Source organism: Diospyros lotus, chromosome 1 (genome assembly GCF_014633365.1).
Source record: "Diospyros lotus cultivar Yz01 chromosome 1, ASM1463336v1, whole genome shotgun sequence".
Taxonomy (NCBI): Eukaryota; Viridiplantae; Streptophyta; class Magnoliopsida; order Ericales; family Ebenaceae; genus Diospyros; species Diospyros lotus.
In genome coordinates, this window is record NC_068338.1 from 52,208,953 (window position 1) to 52,228,366 (window position 19,414).

Sequence of the window (19,414 nt, forward strand, 5' to 3'; positions counted from 1 at the left end):
CACCAATCAAGACTCGGCCCAAGGCCGACCCAACCAAACCGAAACAATATCACCAAAATAGTAGTGCCATAATGTTATTTTAATACTTCTTGAGTTTTAGAATTCTACTCGATTTAGGATTCTACTTTATATTTCTACTTAATTTAGAATTCTATTTTATGTTTTTACTTGATTTAGGATTCTACTTCATGTTTAATTAGGGTTTTATTTTTATTAGGATTCCAGTTAACTTTTATTTAGGATTTATTTCTATTAGAATTCTAGTTGGATTTTGTTTTCCAAATATTAGATGGATTTAGATTAGTCAAATACTATAAATATGTCTAGGATTTAGAGTTTGTAATCAAGTTTTTCTTAATCAAATTTCAGCAACTTATTTGGGTTTTCGTAGCAAAACAGTCTTGTTTTTGCATCTTCTTGAAAGACAAACTTCGGCCATTGAAGTTTGTTCTTTCAAGAGTTTATTTTGGTGTGTTTTTTTTCACACTCGCGCTACACCTGCGTCAAGTGAGGTAAGAGGCTGTTCTTTTTATGTTTCAATTTTTAATTTTGAGTTTTGAATTTATTTTTAATTTTATATTTTGAGTGTCTGTTTTGAGATTACTAAAAATGCATTCTTTTTATTTATAGTGTTTTATACGTTTTAAAAATTTTGAGCGTATTTATAATGAAAACAATCAAAATAATTTTTTGTTGTTTTAAATTTTTTATATAATTTTTTTATTATTTTGAAAAATTAATAATGGCTTGAAAGTAATAAAGAAAACATGGCCTAAGTGCTTAAATAATATTTCTAAAAAGACCAAATCCATGTTTTTCCCCTTAAAATTTACATAAAAAACCTATCATCCCCTAAACTTCAAATATGATCTATTGAATACTTAATATTTATAATTTACATTTATTGACTGCCTAATTATCTAATTAACATTGAATGTGTAATAGACATTGCATTAAGACAAGGAAAACAAAGCACTAAAACACCATACTTAGCGGCCACCAAATTACAAACTCGCCAATACATAAGTTGTGGGTTTGCTGATTGGAGCAAAAAAGATGGGGAATAGTGGGTCGGTCAAGGGTTGTTAGGCGGAGCAAAGAAGAAGGAGAAGGGTGAATCGATCACGACTCGCGGGTCGCTGGTCAGAGCAAAGAAAAAGGGGAATAATGGGTTGGTTGTAACTTGTGGGTCGGAACAAAAAGGAAAGGTAGGGATTAGTTGAGAAGGCGGTGATCGCCCAACGACTCAATTCTTCCATTCGAGTCGACAAGAACAAGGATGACGCTCGAAGACAAAAGGAAAGACAGAAGAAAGGATCAATTATATTGGTTCTTCTTCTGTTATTCATTTTTTCTACTTTTCAACTTATCTTACGTGTAAGTCACACATTATTTTAAATCAGCTTAGATAGTCGATAAGTGTTAAGTATTCGATATGTTAAATTTGAAGTTCAAGAGTTAATAGACTTTTCACGTCAAATTTAGAGGAGAAAATATAGGTTTGGCTTTTCTAAAAAAATTTAGATGGTATGATACATGACACTCAAACATTCATAGTGAAATTAAAAATCAAGCTAGCAAACTTAGACAAAGAAATATTTCTAAACCCTCGTTCTTCTCGTTTTGATGAGATTATTAATCTTGCGTGGGCTTGGACGGACGTTTTAGGGCCCAAAATTGAGAGAACGGGCTGGGCTGGATTTCTCAGCCCAAGATCACATAGTACGAACCAGAATTAAATTATTGTTAAGTTTCGCTGAATTACTAAAGCATCCCTAATCGGGAGGGGAATATCTCGAACAAGAGCGGCGCCGAAGAGGGTGTTTTTGTCCAAACGCATTACAACGGCTACTAGATCAATATAGCCGTTGCCGCTTTCTAAAATCAGGGCACCAGGAACACATGAAACCCTAGTTCATCAATATATAAACCCTGTCAAATTGGTTCACGATCTCTCCCTATCATAACTCTCTCTTCTCTCCCTCTCTCTCTCTCTCTCTCTCTCTCTGTGACGCAGCTCGCCCCTGCAGCGATCTTCGTCAAAGCATCCCACGAAACATCGTGTTTCCTCTCTTTAATTTCACTTCATTTTTAGTTCTTGTTTGTTATCTTCGATCTAACGCTTCGCTTCCAGATCTTGCGTGTTTTTTGTTTTTCTCCTGTGGCTATTGCAGGTCTTCTCCATCCATATTATGGAGGCCGGGTCAGCCAACTCTTCTTCAGCAGGAAAAACAAGATCGCGTTATCCACTTCAAGAACAGCTTCTTCAGAGGAGAAGCTCTAGGGAAAATGTATGTATACTCGTTATAATCATCTGTTCGAATTTCATGAATTTGGGTTTTGGTCACTTTCGTCTACCAAGTTAGGGTTTCATATCCATATTCGATTTTTTTGGAAACGAGAATGTTTCTCTTGATTTGATACTTGGATCTAAGGTTTTATTTCTTACTTTCTTATTGAATTCAATTATGAAACTAGGCTTATCGACCCTAATTTGATTTCACACTTGAGGTTATTCCAGTTTAGGTTTGGGGTTTATGCGTGGTTCTTTTTTCGTATTCTGGTATTATTCATAATTGGATTTCTGAAATTGGGATTCTTATGGTGTCTTTTTCTCTTGCTGTAACTTAAAACAGTTGGATAGATTCATACCGAACCGATCTGCGATGGATTTCGATTACGCGCATTATATGCTGACTGAAGGGCGGAAAGGTAAGGAGAATCCAGCTGTGAGCTCTCCTTCCAGGGAGGCGTACAGGAAGCAACTTGCAGAAACCTTCAACATGAACCGAACCCGAATCCTGGCTTTTAAGAACAAGCCGCCCACCCCTTCGGAAGCCATTCCAAACGAGTTCTCTACCATTCACCAATCCAAACCCACAAAGTCCCGTAGATACATTCCTCAGGTGGGTGAACATTCTTTCTTTTAGGGCTTCAATAATTTATTTCGTTTCTTGAATTTCTTAAACTTCAAGATTTCAAATATTTTCACGTTGATCAAGCAGACTTCTGAGAGGACATTAGATGCTCCGGATCTGGTGGATGATTACTACTTGAATTTATTGGACTGGGGTAGTAGCAATGTTCTTGCTATTGCGCTTGGAAGCACTGTATATCTATGGGATGCCACTGATGGCGCCACCTCGGAACTTGTCACCATTGACGATGAAAATGGTCCGGTGACCAGTGTCAAATGGGCTCCCGATGGAAGACATATAGCCATTGGCTTGAACAACTCTGATGTCCAGCTCTGGGATTCCACATCTAACCGACAGGTTTAATTTGTTTATACATCTTTTGATACAGTATCAAGTTCCCTTTCCTCCCGCCAAATTGTTCTTTGATTAACGAATTTGTTTGTTGTCAAATGCTACAGCTAAGAACCTTGAGAGGTGGCCACCAATCCAGAGTCGGGTCCTTGGACTGGAACAGTCACATTCTGACAACCGGAGGAATGGATGGTCAGATCATCAACAACGATGTAAGAATCCGAGCTCATATAGTCGAAACCTACAGAGGACACCAGCAAGAAGTCTGTGGGCTAAAATGGTCAGCCTCAGGCCAACAGTTAGCCAGTGGAGGAAATGACAATATCCTGCACATATGGGACAGATCCGTGGCTTCTTCCAATTCGGCGACCCAATGGCTTCACAGGCTTGAAGACCACAGAGCTGCTGTTAAAGCCCTTGCTTGGTGCCCTTTCCAGGGTAACTTGTTGGCCTCTGGTGGAGGTGGAGGTGACAGGTGCATTAAGTTCTGGAACACCCACACAGGGGCATGCTTGAACTCCGTTGACACAGGCTCACAGGTCTGTGCTCTGCTATGGAATAAGAATGAGCGTGAGCTGCTTAGCTCCCATGGGTTTACTCAGAATCAGCTCACTCTTTGGAAGTACCCATCTATGGTGAAAGTAGCAGAGCTCACTGGCCATACATCCAGAGTCCTTTTCATGGCTCAGGTAACTAAGTTTGTACTCCGTTAGAACTAAATTAATATGGCGTTTTGAATTATTGTTCTGACTTCTTTCTTCTCTGATTTCCAATTCAGAGCCCGGATGGATGCGCTGTAGCGTCTGCTGCTGGAGACGAAACTCTGAGATTTTGGAATGTCTTTGGGGCTCCTGAAGTGGCAAAACCTGCACCAAAGGCAAATCCCGAGCCGTTTGCTCACTTGAACCGCATTCGTTGAGTCGCATCGGTCGGCGCATTTGGGTTCTCGGGTTCAAAGAACATGGGTGGGTGATGTCAAACTTAGCCAAGTTTTAAGGTATACAAGTCAAATGCATCGTCAATCTTGCAGCGAACAGTAACAGATTGACTAACTGGTTCTTTGATTTGCAATTTACAGGTGATGGGAAATGCAGCCTCACTGTAGTAATGCCACTTTTGAGTTCGAAATTGAAGAGGGGCCATGACACAAGGACCCATCTATTGTTGTACAGTGTTCATGTTAAAGGAAATGCCATAATTCTTGCCTTTTTTTCCTGTGGACGTAGTCACGCATTGTGACGAACCACATAAAAGTGTCTTGCCTACTAGTAAACTCTTTTTTACTTCCTTCTTCTTTGCTGTTTGCATATCAAACAATCAATACAGCTCACAAGTGCCCAACCCATTAATACAGCAATAGTATGTCTGCAAACAAGTTGAAGTTCACCAACAGCATCGGATCTTGATTAGAATCAAGTAAATTGTCGTCTCATATATGTATCTTCATGCACGAAAACTGGATCTTGAGTGTTTGATGATGATGATGAAGTGAACTGGGGTTGTCCCATTGCAATGCCAGTGTGGGTTTGAGTTTGATTAGGAGCAGCTCCACCAGCAGCAGCAGCCTGGAGCATTGTTGTTCTTTGTCGACTTCAAGGTGACATAATAGAAAATTCCAAGACCTACACTTGCAAGGGCCAAGAGAGCAGCCCCAGTAAAAACTCCGGGCTTCACAACATAGCAATAGTAGACGCTCATATCCATAGACTCTTCGCCGCGCTGGTCATTCAGGGCTGCAGCAGTCAGCAACAGAAGGAATGCTACCACAAAAGTGAACCTGCACATAATTACACCATCACCCTCATTCCAAGTGAAATCAATATACAAGCATAACAACTGAGTACCAAAAAAAAAAAAAAAAAAGCACTTGCTCTGCTAGAAATAGTATCATTTTAATGCACCGAGTAGATGAAACAAACAAGAAGATTCAGGACTAGTATGCTTGACACGACGTGCAACGCGTGTGTGAAAAAAACACACTAAAATAAACTCTAGAAAGAACAAACTTCAATGGCCGAAACTTGGCTTTCAATAAGACGCAAAAACAATACTATTTTGCTAAAAAAACCCAAATAAAAGTCAAGTAGAAATAAATCCTAAATAAAAGTCAACTAGAGAAAAAATTTACTTGAGAAAATAAAACCCTAAATCAAGTAGAATTCTAAAACTTTACTTGAGAAAAAATTCGACCTCGAATTTTGATCCAAATAGGACAATCCACGTCTGGCAAGTACAAAGAAAGATTAACCACATTGAATGTTTGGAAATACCAAGAAGATTAGGTAAATCCACAACGTAAATATTATCATTGATCTTTTTTGTAATCTTGTAAGGACCATACTTCTTTAGCTTGAGTTTGTTCTGCTTTCCTGCTGGAATCCGTTCCTTTTTCAAGAACATCATGACTTCATCTCTGACCTCAAATACCTTGTGCTTCCTATGCTTGTCAGTTGTCGCCTTGTACTTCTTGTTTATGCAATTTTTACTTGACATCTTCTTGAACTGCTTTAACTTTTCTGCTAAGGGAACATAAGCAAAGACATTCCTTCCACTCATCTTCGTTGGCCTGGGTCCAACCATCACCATGTTTGTTGTCCTTTGCCTCCATTGTATTATTACTGTTAGATTAAGGACATTGAACATTCCATCTTGAGCGCTTCTCTAATCTGATAGATCTTATCACAGGTCATTCTCCTTTCATCAACTTTCTGATTTTCACTCCTCAACAATTTCCGAATTCATCTGTAGATTTTTCTTGCCTGGAGAAGCATTCTTTTACAACTGTTTCAAATAAAGGCTTATTCCATGACTACCAGCAATCTCTCCATCACTTAAAAATATTTATGCTTGAATCCTCCTTTGATCTAAGCACTTGATTAGCTATAGCAACAACTGCTACAATACTCTTAGTTTCAGAATCTAATTTCAGATTAATACCGAAAGTAGTTGCACTACCCGAGTTAACTATCATGAGAGATCCAACACCCCTTTCCACATAGAGACCCCTGTGATCATCTTGTTTTTGCAATCGCAGAGGTGAATATGTTCATATTGCCTTCGATTCAACCATGCTAGAGCTTGAATAAACTGTAGAAGGATCTGCTACCATGACCTCCATCTCCTTTATAGTCGCACATCGATAAGAAGAAACACCACCATCATTGGATAGCGAAGCAATTCCTGAGCCCTTGGGACTGGAAAATACCCTAGTATAAGTCAACAACCTTGGAGTTTCTGTTATATTAGCAACATAAACCAGACTTGAGTTTGCAAACGTGGAGGTTGTTGGGACAACATAATGTTCGAGATCAAGCTCCAAACTCACCGAAAATCCATTCTTAGTTTATACTCATCGTTTCCCCAATGGTTGCATTGTTGCGCATTCCTCCGAACCCCTCTACCACTAGGGTTGGCTATCATACGATCAAAATTATCCTCATCGTCGTTATCATCCATCATTGGTCTTTTAGGTATGACGACAAGATTAATGGTTGGTCTTCCCGGTTTAACATAGCCGGCTTGATTCACACTATTAGTCCAGTTTCGATTATCCTTAACTTGTTGTAAAACTCCCAATTGGTTGCGAATTCGCTCCAATTGCTGCTGCATTGTACGAGTTATTTCTCATTGTTCTTCTATTGCTCTCCAAACCGCAAGCTGCCCCTGATCACCGTCACGAGGCTGGTTGCTATCGTTACTTTCAAGATTCGCCATTTGATTGGTTGATGAATCGCTCTGATGCCACCTGATGCAGCGTGTAGCGCGTGTGTGAAAAAAAAAATACCAAAATAAACTCTTGAAAAAACAAACTTCAATGGCCGAATCTTGGTTTTCAAGAAGACGGAAAAACAATATTGTTTTGCTAAAAAAACCTAAATAGGTTACTGAAATTTGTATTGAGAAAATTTGATTACAAACTCTAGATCCTAGGCATATTTATAGTATTTGGTTAATCCAAATCTATCTAATATTTGTAAACAAAATCTAACCAAAATCCTAATAGAAATAAATCCTAAATAAAAGTCAACTAGAATCCTAATAAAAATAAAACCCTAATCAAGCATGAAATAGAATCCTAAATCAAGTAGAAACATAAAGTAGAATCCTAAATCAAGTAGAAACATGAAACAGAATCCTAAATCAAGTAAAATTCTAAAGTTTAAGAAGTATTAAAATATTGTTTCGGCGTGGTCGGGTCGGCTTTGGGCCAGGTCTTGATCGGTGACTGCATCAATGCTTTAATGCGTTTCATGTGTCACTTTGAATGAGAATGCAAACTGTTCAAATTAAAACCTTAATGCCTTGCAAGCAAAATCCCTTCAGAAGAATTTCCAGTGTTTCCTAGGTATGCGGTCTTGCTTCGTCTTTCAAGATTTCCCTTCAGAATAATCTATTTTCTCACACACATCTTAAAACAGCAAGAAAACACATAGCGATCAAACAGTCTGGTTTACTGAAGGGGATTGGAATCACAGAGTACTGGATATATTTAGCAAATTGAAACAGTAGGCAAAGGGCATAATGCTGATTTCTCTGATCATAAATGATGAATATGCTAAGATGAGATGAATGGCCTGAGAGATAATTTTTTCCAGAAGACAAAAATATTAAAACAAGATTACACCATTATATGTACAATAGGTGCAGAAATGCCTCGAGCAGGCAAAAAAATTTGGTTCCCAACCACGGGGTTGGTGTCACAAGCTCACAGATGGTGTAACCCATAATTCACACAGACCTCTGAAGGGCCCATTCTTGGATTTTCTATTGAGGAATTGTTTTGGGAACACTTGGATTAACAGATGTATTACCGAGTCAAAGTTGAGAGTTACCAAGACACAATAAAGCAGATCAGGGCTACTGGCCAATTAGGGTTTGACTGATGAGGACCTCTTCTGCAACAACAAATACACCCACTCATGACACTGATGATAATTTGAGCAAGCAAAAGAGCCATTGCTGCAGCGACCCCAAGACCCACAGCTGGGCTGCTCCCGCTGGGGTATTCACACGTGGTAGAAGAGAGAAACTGAACCTGAGAGGCCTGAGAATGAATAAAATAGTAAGATAAATAACAGCAGAAACCACCAAAGAGACCAAAGATCTGCATAGCTAGGAGAGTACATAAAGAGATCAGCACAATCAGAATTCTACAGACTACAAAGAGGTTGTTAACCTCTTAGCATGATAATCCAAAACCATGTCAAGAGCTATCGAGGTCCAAAACATAGAAATGGATGGATAGAACATACATTTGGTGCAAGTAATGTCAATACCATGCCAAGGACTACTAAGGTCCAAAACATAGAAGTGGCCATATAGAAACCAAAAAAACAAGCACGCATGTGTTAAACAAGCACTGTCAATAGTGAAAATGCTAAATCCTTCAAAATCAACAAAGGAACCAATAAGATCTTGTAGATATTTTACCAAGTTAATCCACAAATTTACAAGCAAAAGCAATTGAGATTATTACAGGCTATTAACACATAGGAGCCAAAAAGTAGGGGTTTCATGGAAGCAATGATAAGCAGTGAGTAATCATCAGGCTGTCAGATACATGGGAGGGAGAGAGGTAGCAGTGAAGAAGTTTACACGGTCTATTAGAGAGAGAGAGAGAAGGTAATCCTGAAAAAGAATCCATTCTGAGTGGATTCTTTACGTAGGACATCTGAGCCTCAGGCCAAAGTTAGACCTCTTGGGTCAAGCGCTATCCAAGGAGAAGTGGCTTCACCTGGGCTTGACAAAGTTAACATCTCTCTCTCTCTCTCTGGTCACAAGTCCCTCTGAGCAAGATAAAAGGTCCCAAGGCCCTAACACATCCTAGGTCTCAAGGGGAGGGTCTAGTAAATATAAAGGTCAGAAAATGCTTGGACGTTCCAAGCATGGAGCTCATCACATGACAGTTGTACCAGAGTAAAGTTGAGATTTGCTTAAATAGAAGGTTGGCTGGCCAAGCTATGGTACTCAAGCTGTATTCAGGCAGAAAGGCATGGCTAAGCTTACTTCAAAAGTCACCCAAGAGGCTAACACGTGGTTGATTTATTTTGATCCACATCAAGGGTCTGCCATTTGGCAATCATCAAGGAAGTATCCACTGGGATAATCACATCCTTCAGTATATGCTGAAAAACTTGGGACAAACAGTGGTATGAAGAATACCGTTGCTCATTGTAGGGTCCCCATTAGAAGGTGCAGCAGCAAGGAGAAGCAGGCAGCCACCTAACCTGTGATTTAATTTTTATCAAGTAGCTTCCTGGCCTTGGGGCATGACTTTCGCCCTTGACATCCAAAGTGTCAACCATGATACAAAATGGAGATGCTTCCTAATGTAAAAATAGCAACAGGATAGAGTATGAATAAAGTAAAACCTTCTGCTTCATGCCACTGTGAAAGGTTGTAAACAGACCAAACCACAAGAAATTGACTACTTAAGCCTTGTTCAGTATGTTAAAAGCCTCTTTTTGACCAAGTGCTTCAACACAATTTGATGTTTGTCAATTTTCAGAGATCAACTCAAGTTGTGATCAGCTCAAGCAAAGCTCATTGGAGATTCGTTCAAAAGACAATCCAAGCTTGGATAAGCTTTCACTCTTATTTGCAAACCTGCTACAAAATTGGTCTTGGCTCTTTTACAGCTCTAGTGTCTTAAATTTTTTGCACAGCCAATTCCAAACACAACAAGGATTTCAGATAGGTTGAGACTATAGAAAAGGTATATGATATCATGATGAATTGTGGAAGTACCAAGAAACCTGATTGATAATGCATGTAACCTTTGTGGACTGCCATTTAATAAAGAGCATTCTTCATATCTGCTTAATTACGAAGAGATGAGAACTTGGATATCACAGGCGAACAGACATTTTTTTTATGCCAGATGTCTCATAAAAGAAGCTAGAAGAGTAGCCCAAAACAAGAACCAGCTTTAGGATAGCACTTTGTGAAACTAGAGTGTAATTCCCCTCCTTTAATTCAGAACACAATAGTGGCCTTAGGTTACCTCTGATACCACTTGTAACACCACAGGTCCTAGCACAAAAGTGCTAGCTGAAGGTGACTTATGGGCTCATTTGACCAAGTAATATACCCAAGACCTCCCCAATAAACTACCGATGTGGGATTGGATTGTCACAGGTAGCCATTTCATGTGAAATGACAGACATTATTACAGTCTATAGATTCTTTAGCAAGATTGCAGAGGAGAAATTCTATCAGTAAAACAAGAACTGTAGGAACACAAGGGAAGTGACTTAGAAAATCAACCGGGTCTACAACAAGTATTACAAGTGGTATCAGAGGTAGCCAAGACCTCCCCAATAAACTACCGATGTGGGATTGGATTGTCACAGGTAGCCATTTCATGTGAAATGACAGACATTATTACAGTCTATAGATTCTTTAGCAAGATTGCAGAGGAGAAATTCTATCAGTAAAACAAGAACTGTAGGAACACAAGGGAAGTGACTTAGAAAATCAACCGGGTCTACAACAAGTATTCCACTAAACCTGAATTATTATTATTTTCAATTCTCCAACATAGAGAATTTGTGAGTCCATCTTAACATAAAAACCAATCAAATTCAGGCACCTTCATTTTATGAAGAGGCAGGGACCACAAGCATGGATAAGTTATTATTTCCTTGCAAATGGGGTTCACAATATAAACAAGATTTTCAGTGCCATCACTAAGCTATGCACCAGAAAACGGGAAGATGTGATGGTAGGCAACTTATGTGGAAGAAACTCTTGTTGTGGTATTGCAGAAGGCAACATACACAGTGAAACTTGCAAACCTAAAGCAGAAGATATAACCAGAATCCAGAAATACAAGTTTGTAAAAAGGTATACTTTCCTACTTAATCATTCAGATCCTTTAATAGGAGTTAATAGGCAATAAACCAGCAATGCAGATACAGAACTAAAAACACAAGTGAGTAGTTTAGTGATTAATGGGTGCTTGCAAATAGAACAAGCAACTCGGTGTTGTGGCAGATGCCCTGGATAATGAAATATGAATATTTCTCATCAAAAAGATAAAACAGTAGTCTTTATCATGTGTCACGATCTTGGGCATTATAGGGGCGAAGCTGTAATTGAGTAACAATTATAGTTAGGGGGTATCTTTGTAATTTGGTTACAGCACATGGGTGTTGTTATTCTGTTATTTCCCTTTTTGTCTTGTAGCTTAGTTGGTTAGAGAGTTTTGTTTGGTAGCTAAGTGAGACTGGCTATATACATATTGCCTCAGCTGTAGGAAGGGGATATGCAAAATTTGAATGAATTCTTAATTCTCATTTCTCTCTAAGACTCTCTCCGATCTCCCTCAAGTTCTTCCCCTTTCTCTCAATATCTCTCCCTCTTCCTATTGATTTTCCCCCTCCTACAATTCTAATTTCTTCTCCCAATTCCTATCACAACCTTAAGTTCTTAACTAACCCTAGGGTTGTGACAAATGGTATCAGAGCTGTTCGTTCCTCGGCTATCCTCTGCTAAGTAATTCTAGCATCGTAGTAGCAATCAGCGTCCGACGAATTTCCGGTGAGAGAAGCGAACTCTTGAGGAGCTGCAATAGAGTTGATCGAACTCATAGGGAGCTCCAACAGAGTCAATCGAACCCTCAGGAGACCGCAACAAAGCTCGTCCTAAGCCTTTGATTAGTTCGACTACAACTAAGCGGCAGTCCTCAGCTGTCAAACTAGATCTGGACGATTTCGGAAGGCGGTTTCCAAAGGGAATTCGGGCAACTCCTAAGGCCATATCAGAGTCGCTAAAGCAGAGTTAGCGAATTCGGGCCGAAGCGAAGATGAGTGAATTCTGAAACCAATGACGGTGATTGGGCGAGTAGGAAGATGCGACTCTCTGTGAAATCGATCGAGTAGAGGTTTAAGGTGGAGTTGGACGGCAATTGGAGTGGGTCGATAGGCGAGCATACTTGAAGCGTCGCGAAGATCCACCGGACTTGAGCCCATCATCGATCAATACAGAGGAGAATTCGCGATTAGTGTGGGAGTCCGCCAAAGGAGGAGACGTGGACATCTAGGTGGGTCGCGACTGGAGTGAGCAACTGGTGCAAGAGTTCCAAGCGATCGCAGTTTGGTCGGGCAAGGAAGTTAGTGTTGCAGCCGAGTTAATTGCAGTGGTCTGGTGATTGTGCAGCGGGTTCCTCACGGTGGTGCAATGGGTGTCGCGGTCATTTTCAACGGTCAGTGATTGGGCAGAACCAGAAGAAGGACCCGAGGTGAGTCCAGTAGTCTGGGCGATTTTGATTTGTTGTGATCGAGTGTTGGAAACGATTGCACCAGGCGATTCCGACGAAGCTTCCAGCGACTCCTAGAGCAGTTTAGGTTGAGTGGAAATTGCAGTCGAAGCAGATTTGGAGTGTTAGACGATGACCAGAGGTGAAGCGAACGGCCCAGAGGGTTGCGATTGTCCAAGGCTAGTGTGAGTCTGTTGGTCGTGGAGCGGACGGCCCAGCGAGTTGCGACCAGTCTGGAAGACCAGTCCGATAAGTTTCCTACAGGTGCGGCTATGTGCTACGGTTTTGGTTGCCTTCCGACTCGTGTTGGTGAAGCAACTGAGGGGGGTTCGCTGCCGTTATCCATTGCAATTGTTGATGGTGGCGCATGCGATTCTCTTGGGCTGTTGTGACGCTCCAGACTTAAAGGCGAAGCCAACCCAATCTCTACGGATTCCGTTTGAGGCGAATTAAGTATGGGCGACTTCTTGAAGCAGTGGGTGAGGTGGCGTTCATTAGCCATAAGCCACAGAAGCGGATTATAGGTTGCCAACTGCTTTGAGGAGATTTTTGGTTGAATCTCATAATTGATTCCGATGACTCTCTGTGGGATTGATCAAACAGAGATTCAAGGAGATTTCTGAGAATTCAAAGAACTCATCGGAAGCCGCAACAGATTCTCGGATCCAATTTATTCTCGGGGCCACTAAAGTGTGAAGTAGGTGTTGGACGATGATTGGGTAATAGCAGCTCTTGGCTGTGGTTTTGATTTGAGTGGAAGGCAGAGAAATCAGTTTCTGTAATTAAAGGAGGAAGATGGACAGCTGAGGCCGAACTGATTCAATCAAGTTCTAAAAGTATTTGCACGGCAGAAACTTGAGATTTGGAGCAGCTGGGAGTGGATTGTGGAAGGCGAATTTGGAGGGGTGATTCTTGGCTGTGAATTCCAGCGCTCTTTTTGGCGGTAGTTCCAATCAAATCCTAGGCTGCTAGTAAGGTAAACAAAGGTTAATTTTGGCTTGAATTTTGGGATAATTTGTTTGAAGAAGAGCAGTATGTATATAGCTCATTGGTCTTCAAAGTATGCTGATTGTGAAAAATCAGCTAAGGGGAGCAGTGCATGTAGGAGAGCATGGGAGCCTCAATTGCAGCAGAAAAATCCTTCATTTTCAGTTGAAATGGGGTTTCAATTGCAGCCGAAGGATGCTGCATTTTCAATGGAATGTCCTGCTCGTGAAGCCTTGGGAAGTAGCTCACGAAGGAGTCCAATGGAGTCTCAATCGCAGCAGAAGGGTGTTGTATTTTCAGGGGGACGACCTGATCATAAGGCCATTGGTAGCAGTGCATACATGGAGCAGATGGGCCCTAAATTGCAGCAAAATAATGCTTCATTTTCAGCTGGAATGGAGCTTCAATGGCAGCCAAAGAATGCTGCATTTTCAGTTGACCAGAAACATCAAATTTGGAAAAAGAAGTTTGAGAATGAGACTAGCCGAAGGGACAAAGGAACCAGCAGAGGGTTTGATGAAGAGTGCAAGGAATTCGGTCGAATGTTTCGCGAGAAGTTGCAAGAGTTTGCAATGATACTATCTAAGGAGTATCATTACAGTTTTCCCGCCGAATACTTTGATGACTATCATGGGAGTTTTAATAAGGAGGAATTTCTTAAAATGGAGAAGCCGAAGAAGAACAACATTGCTGAAAGTAAATCCTTGGTGTACTCCAGCTACCAACAAGTAAAGGTATTTCCACTTGAGGAGGCCCCTACTAAAGATATGGAAGAGTCTAAACGTATTGCTCCCTTGGTCTTGGCTATGGAGAGGGCTGAGGAGTGCATGGAAGAAGAGATTGGGGAGGAGGAAGTGGAGGATGGCACTCAATTAGTTGGCAACTTCTCAAGCATTGCCACTAGAGCTGAGACTCCTGATGCCATTGATCTCTTGAAACAGTAGAATAAGGAGCCTAAAGAGAAGGAACAAAGGATTGCATTAGACACCTTGCTTGGAACATCTCACATGTATGTCATTGGCACGGACACAGAAGACAAAGCAAAGGTAACATTGCAGTAGGAAGAGTTGGAGGATGGGGTTGTAGGACTGATAGCGCATTTGGAACCATTTTTGACAGTACTAAGGAAGAGGTGGATGGCTGAAATTGGTGTGGCAACAAGACATAATGTTGTTGTTGATGAGGAGAAAGAAAAGAGAAGGCAAAAGAAAAGGAAAAAACAAGATAAGAAGAAGGAAAAGCGAAGAAGAAACCGCTGGGTGAAGAGGGGCATTGGATAAAGAAGCAACGGCTAGGTGGTAATAAGTTTCTTGGGGACAAGAAACATTTCAAGGGGGGGAAATTGTCACGATCTTGGGCATTATAGGGGCAAAGCTATAATTGAGTAACAATTATAGTTAGGGGGTATTTTTGTAATTTGGTTACAGCACATGGGTGTTGTTATTCTGTTATTTCCCTTTTTGTCTTGTAGCTTAGTTGGTTAGAGAGTTTTGTTTGGTAGCTAAGTGAGGTTGGCTATATACATATTGCCTCAGCTGTAGAAAGGGGATATGCAAAATTTGAATGAATTCTTAATTCTCATTTCTCTCTAAGACTCTCTCCGATCTCCCTCAAATTCTTCCCCTTTCTCTCAATATCTCTCCCTCTTCCTACTGATTTTCCCCCTCCTACAATTCTGATTTCTTCTCCCAATTCCTATCACAACCTTAACTAACCCTACGGTTGTGACATCATGTTTAGCAGCTTTAGCCTAAACTGTGTTTTGGGAAAGCCATCCTAAAAAAGGTGTCAAGATTGCAAATGGGAAACAAGGTATTCCATTGAAAGATTTGGTATTTTGACACCTATAGTAACAATACCAATCATAAAAGCAAAAAAGAAGATCAACTGACTAATATGAAATTTTGAAGTCTAAAATTGCAAGCAAATATCAATAATGTGCAATTAATTATCTAGAATAGCAAAAAAATTTGAAAGCATACAACAACAAATAAATAAAAGCAAAAAAAAAAGGATTCTAATGCTACATAAAATGTGATTACAGATATTTTTTTAAATGTCTGACAGCTACACTCCTACATGGCTAAGGGACACTTCATCAAATTAAATGAACACACAAACTTCAGAGCAACTCCAATGTTGGACACCAAATTTAGCGCCAATTTGGTGTCCAACAGTGGTTTACATCAAAATTTTTAACACCAAATTGGTGTTGTCTCCAATGTGTAACACCAAATTGGTGTAAAAGAGAATCTTTAAAGAATATTCTATAAATAAATATTTAATAAATACTAATAAAAATGTTATTGCTTTTTATTATATTATTGAATTTTTGCATTAAGAATATTTTCTTTCTATTAAGTAATTATTAAAATAAAAAAATTCATATACATAAACAAAAATAGTTCATTTTATATTAACATGGTATTTATAAAATATATTAAATATTTTAAAATATATTCAATATTATACTCATTTTATAGATCTTAATAAAATATTTCTATCGGTATACATTTTTTATAACAATTTAATTTATATTTCTAATTATTAATCAAAATATACAAATATAATAAAAGTGATAAAGGATATAAAGGGAATAAGTTGTTTTGAAGTTATACAAAGAGGGGTAAAATTGGAAATAAAATGAAAAAGAAAATTTGGTGTTGGTGAATAGTATACTATTCACTCAACACCAAATTTGGTGATTGAAAATTGTGCCCAACACCATTTTGTTGTTTTCGTTGGAGAGGTTTTTGCGCCAAATTGCAATTGGCGCTGGAAATGCCGCATTCGTTGGAGATGCTCTCAGAGAGTTGTACGAATATGTTTGATCAGCCATCATTGCCAGGTGTGCCCTAATTTTAGCATCATAGCAAAGGTACTCTCCAGTCTCAACACCCTCTCCCCAAGATTGCCTAGGTAACGTTACACTTACTCCTTAAAATATCATTTGGTAATGGAATGCAACTACATTTTAGAGCCCTTACAACCACTCTTCATTTCCATGACCTTCTGTACAGTCAAAATCTCTTCCCTCGTCCAACAAGGGCATAGCATTGTGTACATCGATAATTATGGTCAAATTTTGTGTAAGGGAGAAAAATTATAGGATGGCCTTGCTGCTATCAAAATGCCCTCCATTCCTTCCACGTGGAAAATTGCTTAGATTTGCTATGTGCTTATGTTGTTTACTCATAAAAATTAAAAACTACATTAACAGATTCAATTTGTTTTTAATCAGGCTCAACAGATTTAGAGATAAAATCTGCAGGTTGGTGTTTTTTTATGAATAAATCAGAATCAGTCAAGAGCCAGTCTTTGAAGAAAGGGGAAAAGGGTGGCCAATTGTGCCTTGGTAAATTATTCACAGTAATCTAATGCAACCATTAATAGATCAATGTCATGGCATGTGCAAATAAAGAAGTCAGATTATAGCAGATATGATATCTGAAGTCAAAGTCAGAGAATATGACAGATTTGAACATTAAGAAAATCACTGAGAATTTTTGTACCAGAAATCGCCTCCCCACACTGAACCACTGATTGATATTTTACTAAAACTAAAAGAAAATTAAAATTGTATACACAGTAAACCTCTTTGCCATCCAAATTTTGTCATTTTCTTTCTTTTTCAGGGTAAACAAACACATAGCATGCAAGGCCAACCTACAACCATTTCCCACAACCAAACAAATTCCCAGCTCAAAAATATCTATGCTACTTACCAAGCCACAAAACATAAGCCAAGTGTTCCTTCATTTTTTCCCCTCATTTTCTTACCCAAGCCAAAGAATAATAAATTTGATTTCAATTGTTTTTCCTATCTGTTCCCCTTTGCTTTGCTTTTCCCTCTGCAAATCCTAGCTCCTAACACAGCTCCAGATAATGCATTTCAGAGACAACCTTAGCAACCATACAGAAATCTATCGGACCAACACAATAATGAAACCCAGAGCTCATACAAGAGAAACTCAACAGAGGTAAACAAAAGACTACCCCAAAATACAACCGACTTCAGTAGAAGGCCCCCTTAAACTTCAATTTGCACTTTTATTCGTCTGTGCATCAACATGTACATATATTATATTGTATACATATACATATACATATATATATATGCATCTCAAGAATATAACGAATGATGGGAAGGGGATTGATTACCCTAATCCTCTTGGCCTCTGCAGCAAAACCCAGAACAGCAGACAAAAGGCCCAGAAACGCCACCACCGAGCAAATCACTAATCCCTTCCTCTCCATTACCTTTTCTTCTTCTTCGTCTCTCTCTTTCTCTCTCTATCTCCCTCTATTGCACAGCAGACTCAGATAGCAGAGACCTCAATAAATTCTAGCTCGGAAGACGTATACAGCTTATCAACTGTTTACGAACGGTGGGTTGTCTCCTTCTTGCTGTACTGTCGCTGCCAGGGGCGGATATGGGCAAGTGGGATGGGCTGGACAAAATTAGGGGTAGAATAGACTAAATTAAGGCTGGATTATTATTAAAAAAATTATATTACAAAAATAAATTTTGTCGTGAGCTACTGCATCCGCCACTGGTCGCTGCCTGACTTGAGATCAGGAGCCCAAATTGCTGATGGCAAAGCTGGAAATTCACCATAATGTGTGGCAACGTTCTCGAGAAAGAAAAATTCTATTTTCAGCCAAACGTTTTGGTCTCGTAATTTATTTTTAATATTTTAAAAATATTTTGAGATAAAAATTTATATTTATTTTTTATTTAAATATTTAACACTCAATCATCTATTATTACTTTTCAAGCACGTGCATTTACTTTCTCGACCATCATCGCCACAACTATTTTATTCATCAACAACTAAACATCATACAACCATTATTATTTAACGTTGAGCATTACGCAATCACTATTATTTAATACCAAATATTACTCAGCCCAATTATTCTCACCATAGCCAATCACCAGGTATTATTAGCAGTTAGTATCATCAATATAAGATTATTATCTGTAAATATTTACGCAAAATTTGACGAAGAAGATAATGAGTATTCCTGTTTCGACGAGAAATAACACAATTGATAACATCTATCACTAATTCAATCACATAATTTACACATACACGACGGATGAATTAAAAAAAAATAAGATTAATTAAAAAATAAAGAATACCCTTTCGCTACCTTGAAACCACAAACCCCAGGGTTCGGGGGCTAGAGGATGCCCCGAACCCCAGGGTTTGGCACGTCCCCCAACCCCTAAACCACGGCTTCAGGACTTGATGATGCCTGAACCCCTGGATTCGAGGAACCCTTGAATGCTCGAACTATAGAGTTCAGGCAATTTGGGGTTCCCCGAACCTGTAAGCACTCCGAATCCACAGATTCGGGAAAAATTAATTCTCTCGAATCCATGAGTTCAGAAAAAAATCATTTTTCCCGAATCCATGAATTGGGGAGACTATTATAACCTATAATAGTATGTGATATAATAGTATAACATATAATTGAATTCATGAGATTATTATATGTATATAACATATAATTGAATTTGGGAGACTATTATATGTATATAACATATTATATATTATTATATAATATTGTTATATAATAGTATAACAATTGAATTCGGGAGAATGGATTCTATTATATATATATAATGATTTTGTATATAAATTATTCCAAATGTATATAAATTATTTCAAATCATCGTGTTCCGAATTTTTGGATTAATATTATATTTATTTTTTCTTGAATTAATGTTGCTTTAATTTAATTTTATTTTTTGAGTTAAATGCAAATTGTAATAAAATTATGTTTATTTTTATTTCTTCAAAATTTATATTAAATTTATGATATTTTGTCATAAATTAAATAAAGTTAAATTAAATAAAATCTAACAACAAATACTAAAATAAAATATTAT

The 19,414-nt window shown here is 38.7% G+C and overlaps 2 protein-coding genes across 3 annotated transcripts; one reads left to right on the forward strand and one right to left on the reverse strand.

Annotated features, from left to right (window-relative positions):
- Positions 1 to 1,963: 1,963 nt before the first annotated feature.
- On the forward strand, positions 1,964 to 4,489 carry LOC127806753 (cell division cycle 20.1, cofactor of APC complex-like). Of its 2 annotated transcripts, none has more exons than XM_052344248.1 (6): positions 1,964 to 2,291; positions 2,637 to 2,906; positions 3,006 to 3,275; positions 3,377 to 3,958; positions 4,048 to 4,234; positions 4,348 to 4,488. In XM_052344248.1, the coding sequence occupies exons 1-5, from the start codon at positions 2,193 to 2,195 to the stop codon at positions 4,186 to 4,188; spliced, it is 1,362 nt and encodes a 453-aa protein (XP_052200208.1). In that variant the 5' UTR covers positions 1,964 to 2,192; the 3' UTR covers positions 4,189 to 4,234; positions 4,348 to 4,488. The 2 variants fall into 2 exon arrangements, 1 of the variants encoding a protein (XP_052200208.1); XR_008024493.1 differs by having other exon boundaries at positions 1,965 to 2,291; positions 4,048 to 4,266; positions 4,348 to 4,489.
- Positions 4,370 to 17,971, reverse strand: LOC127806761 (uncharacterized). Its single transcript, XM_052344257.1, has 3 exons — positions 17,677 to 17,971; positions 8,102 to 8,313; positions 4,370 to 5,046 (listed from the first exon to the last, which is right to left on the reverse strand). Exons 1-3 carry the CDS (start codon positions 17,770 to 17,772, stop codon positions 4,806 to 4,808), a joined length of 549 nt encoding a protein of 182 aa, XP_052200217.1. The 5' UTR covers positions 17,773 to 17,971; the 3' UTR covers positions 4,370 to 4,805.
- Between the last annotated feature and the right edge of the window lie 1,443 nt (positions 17,972 to 19,414).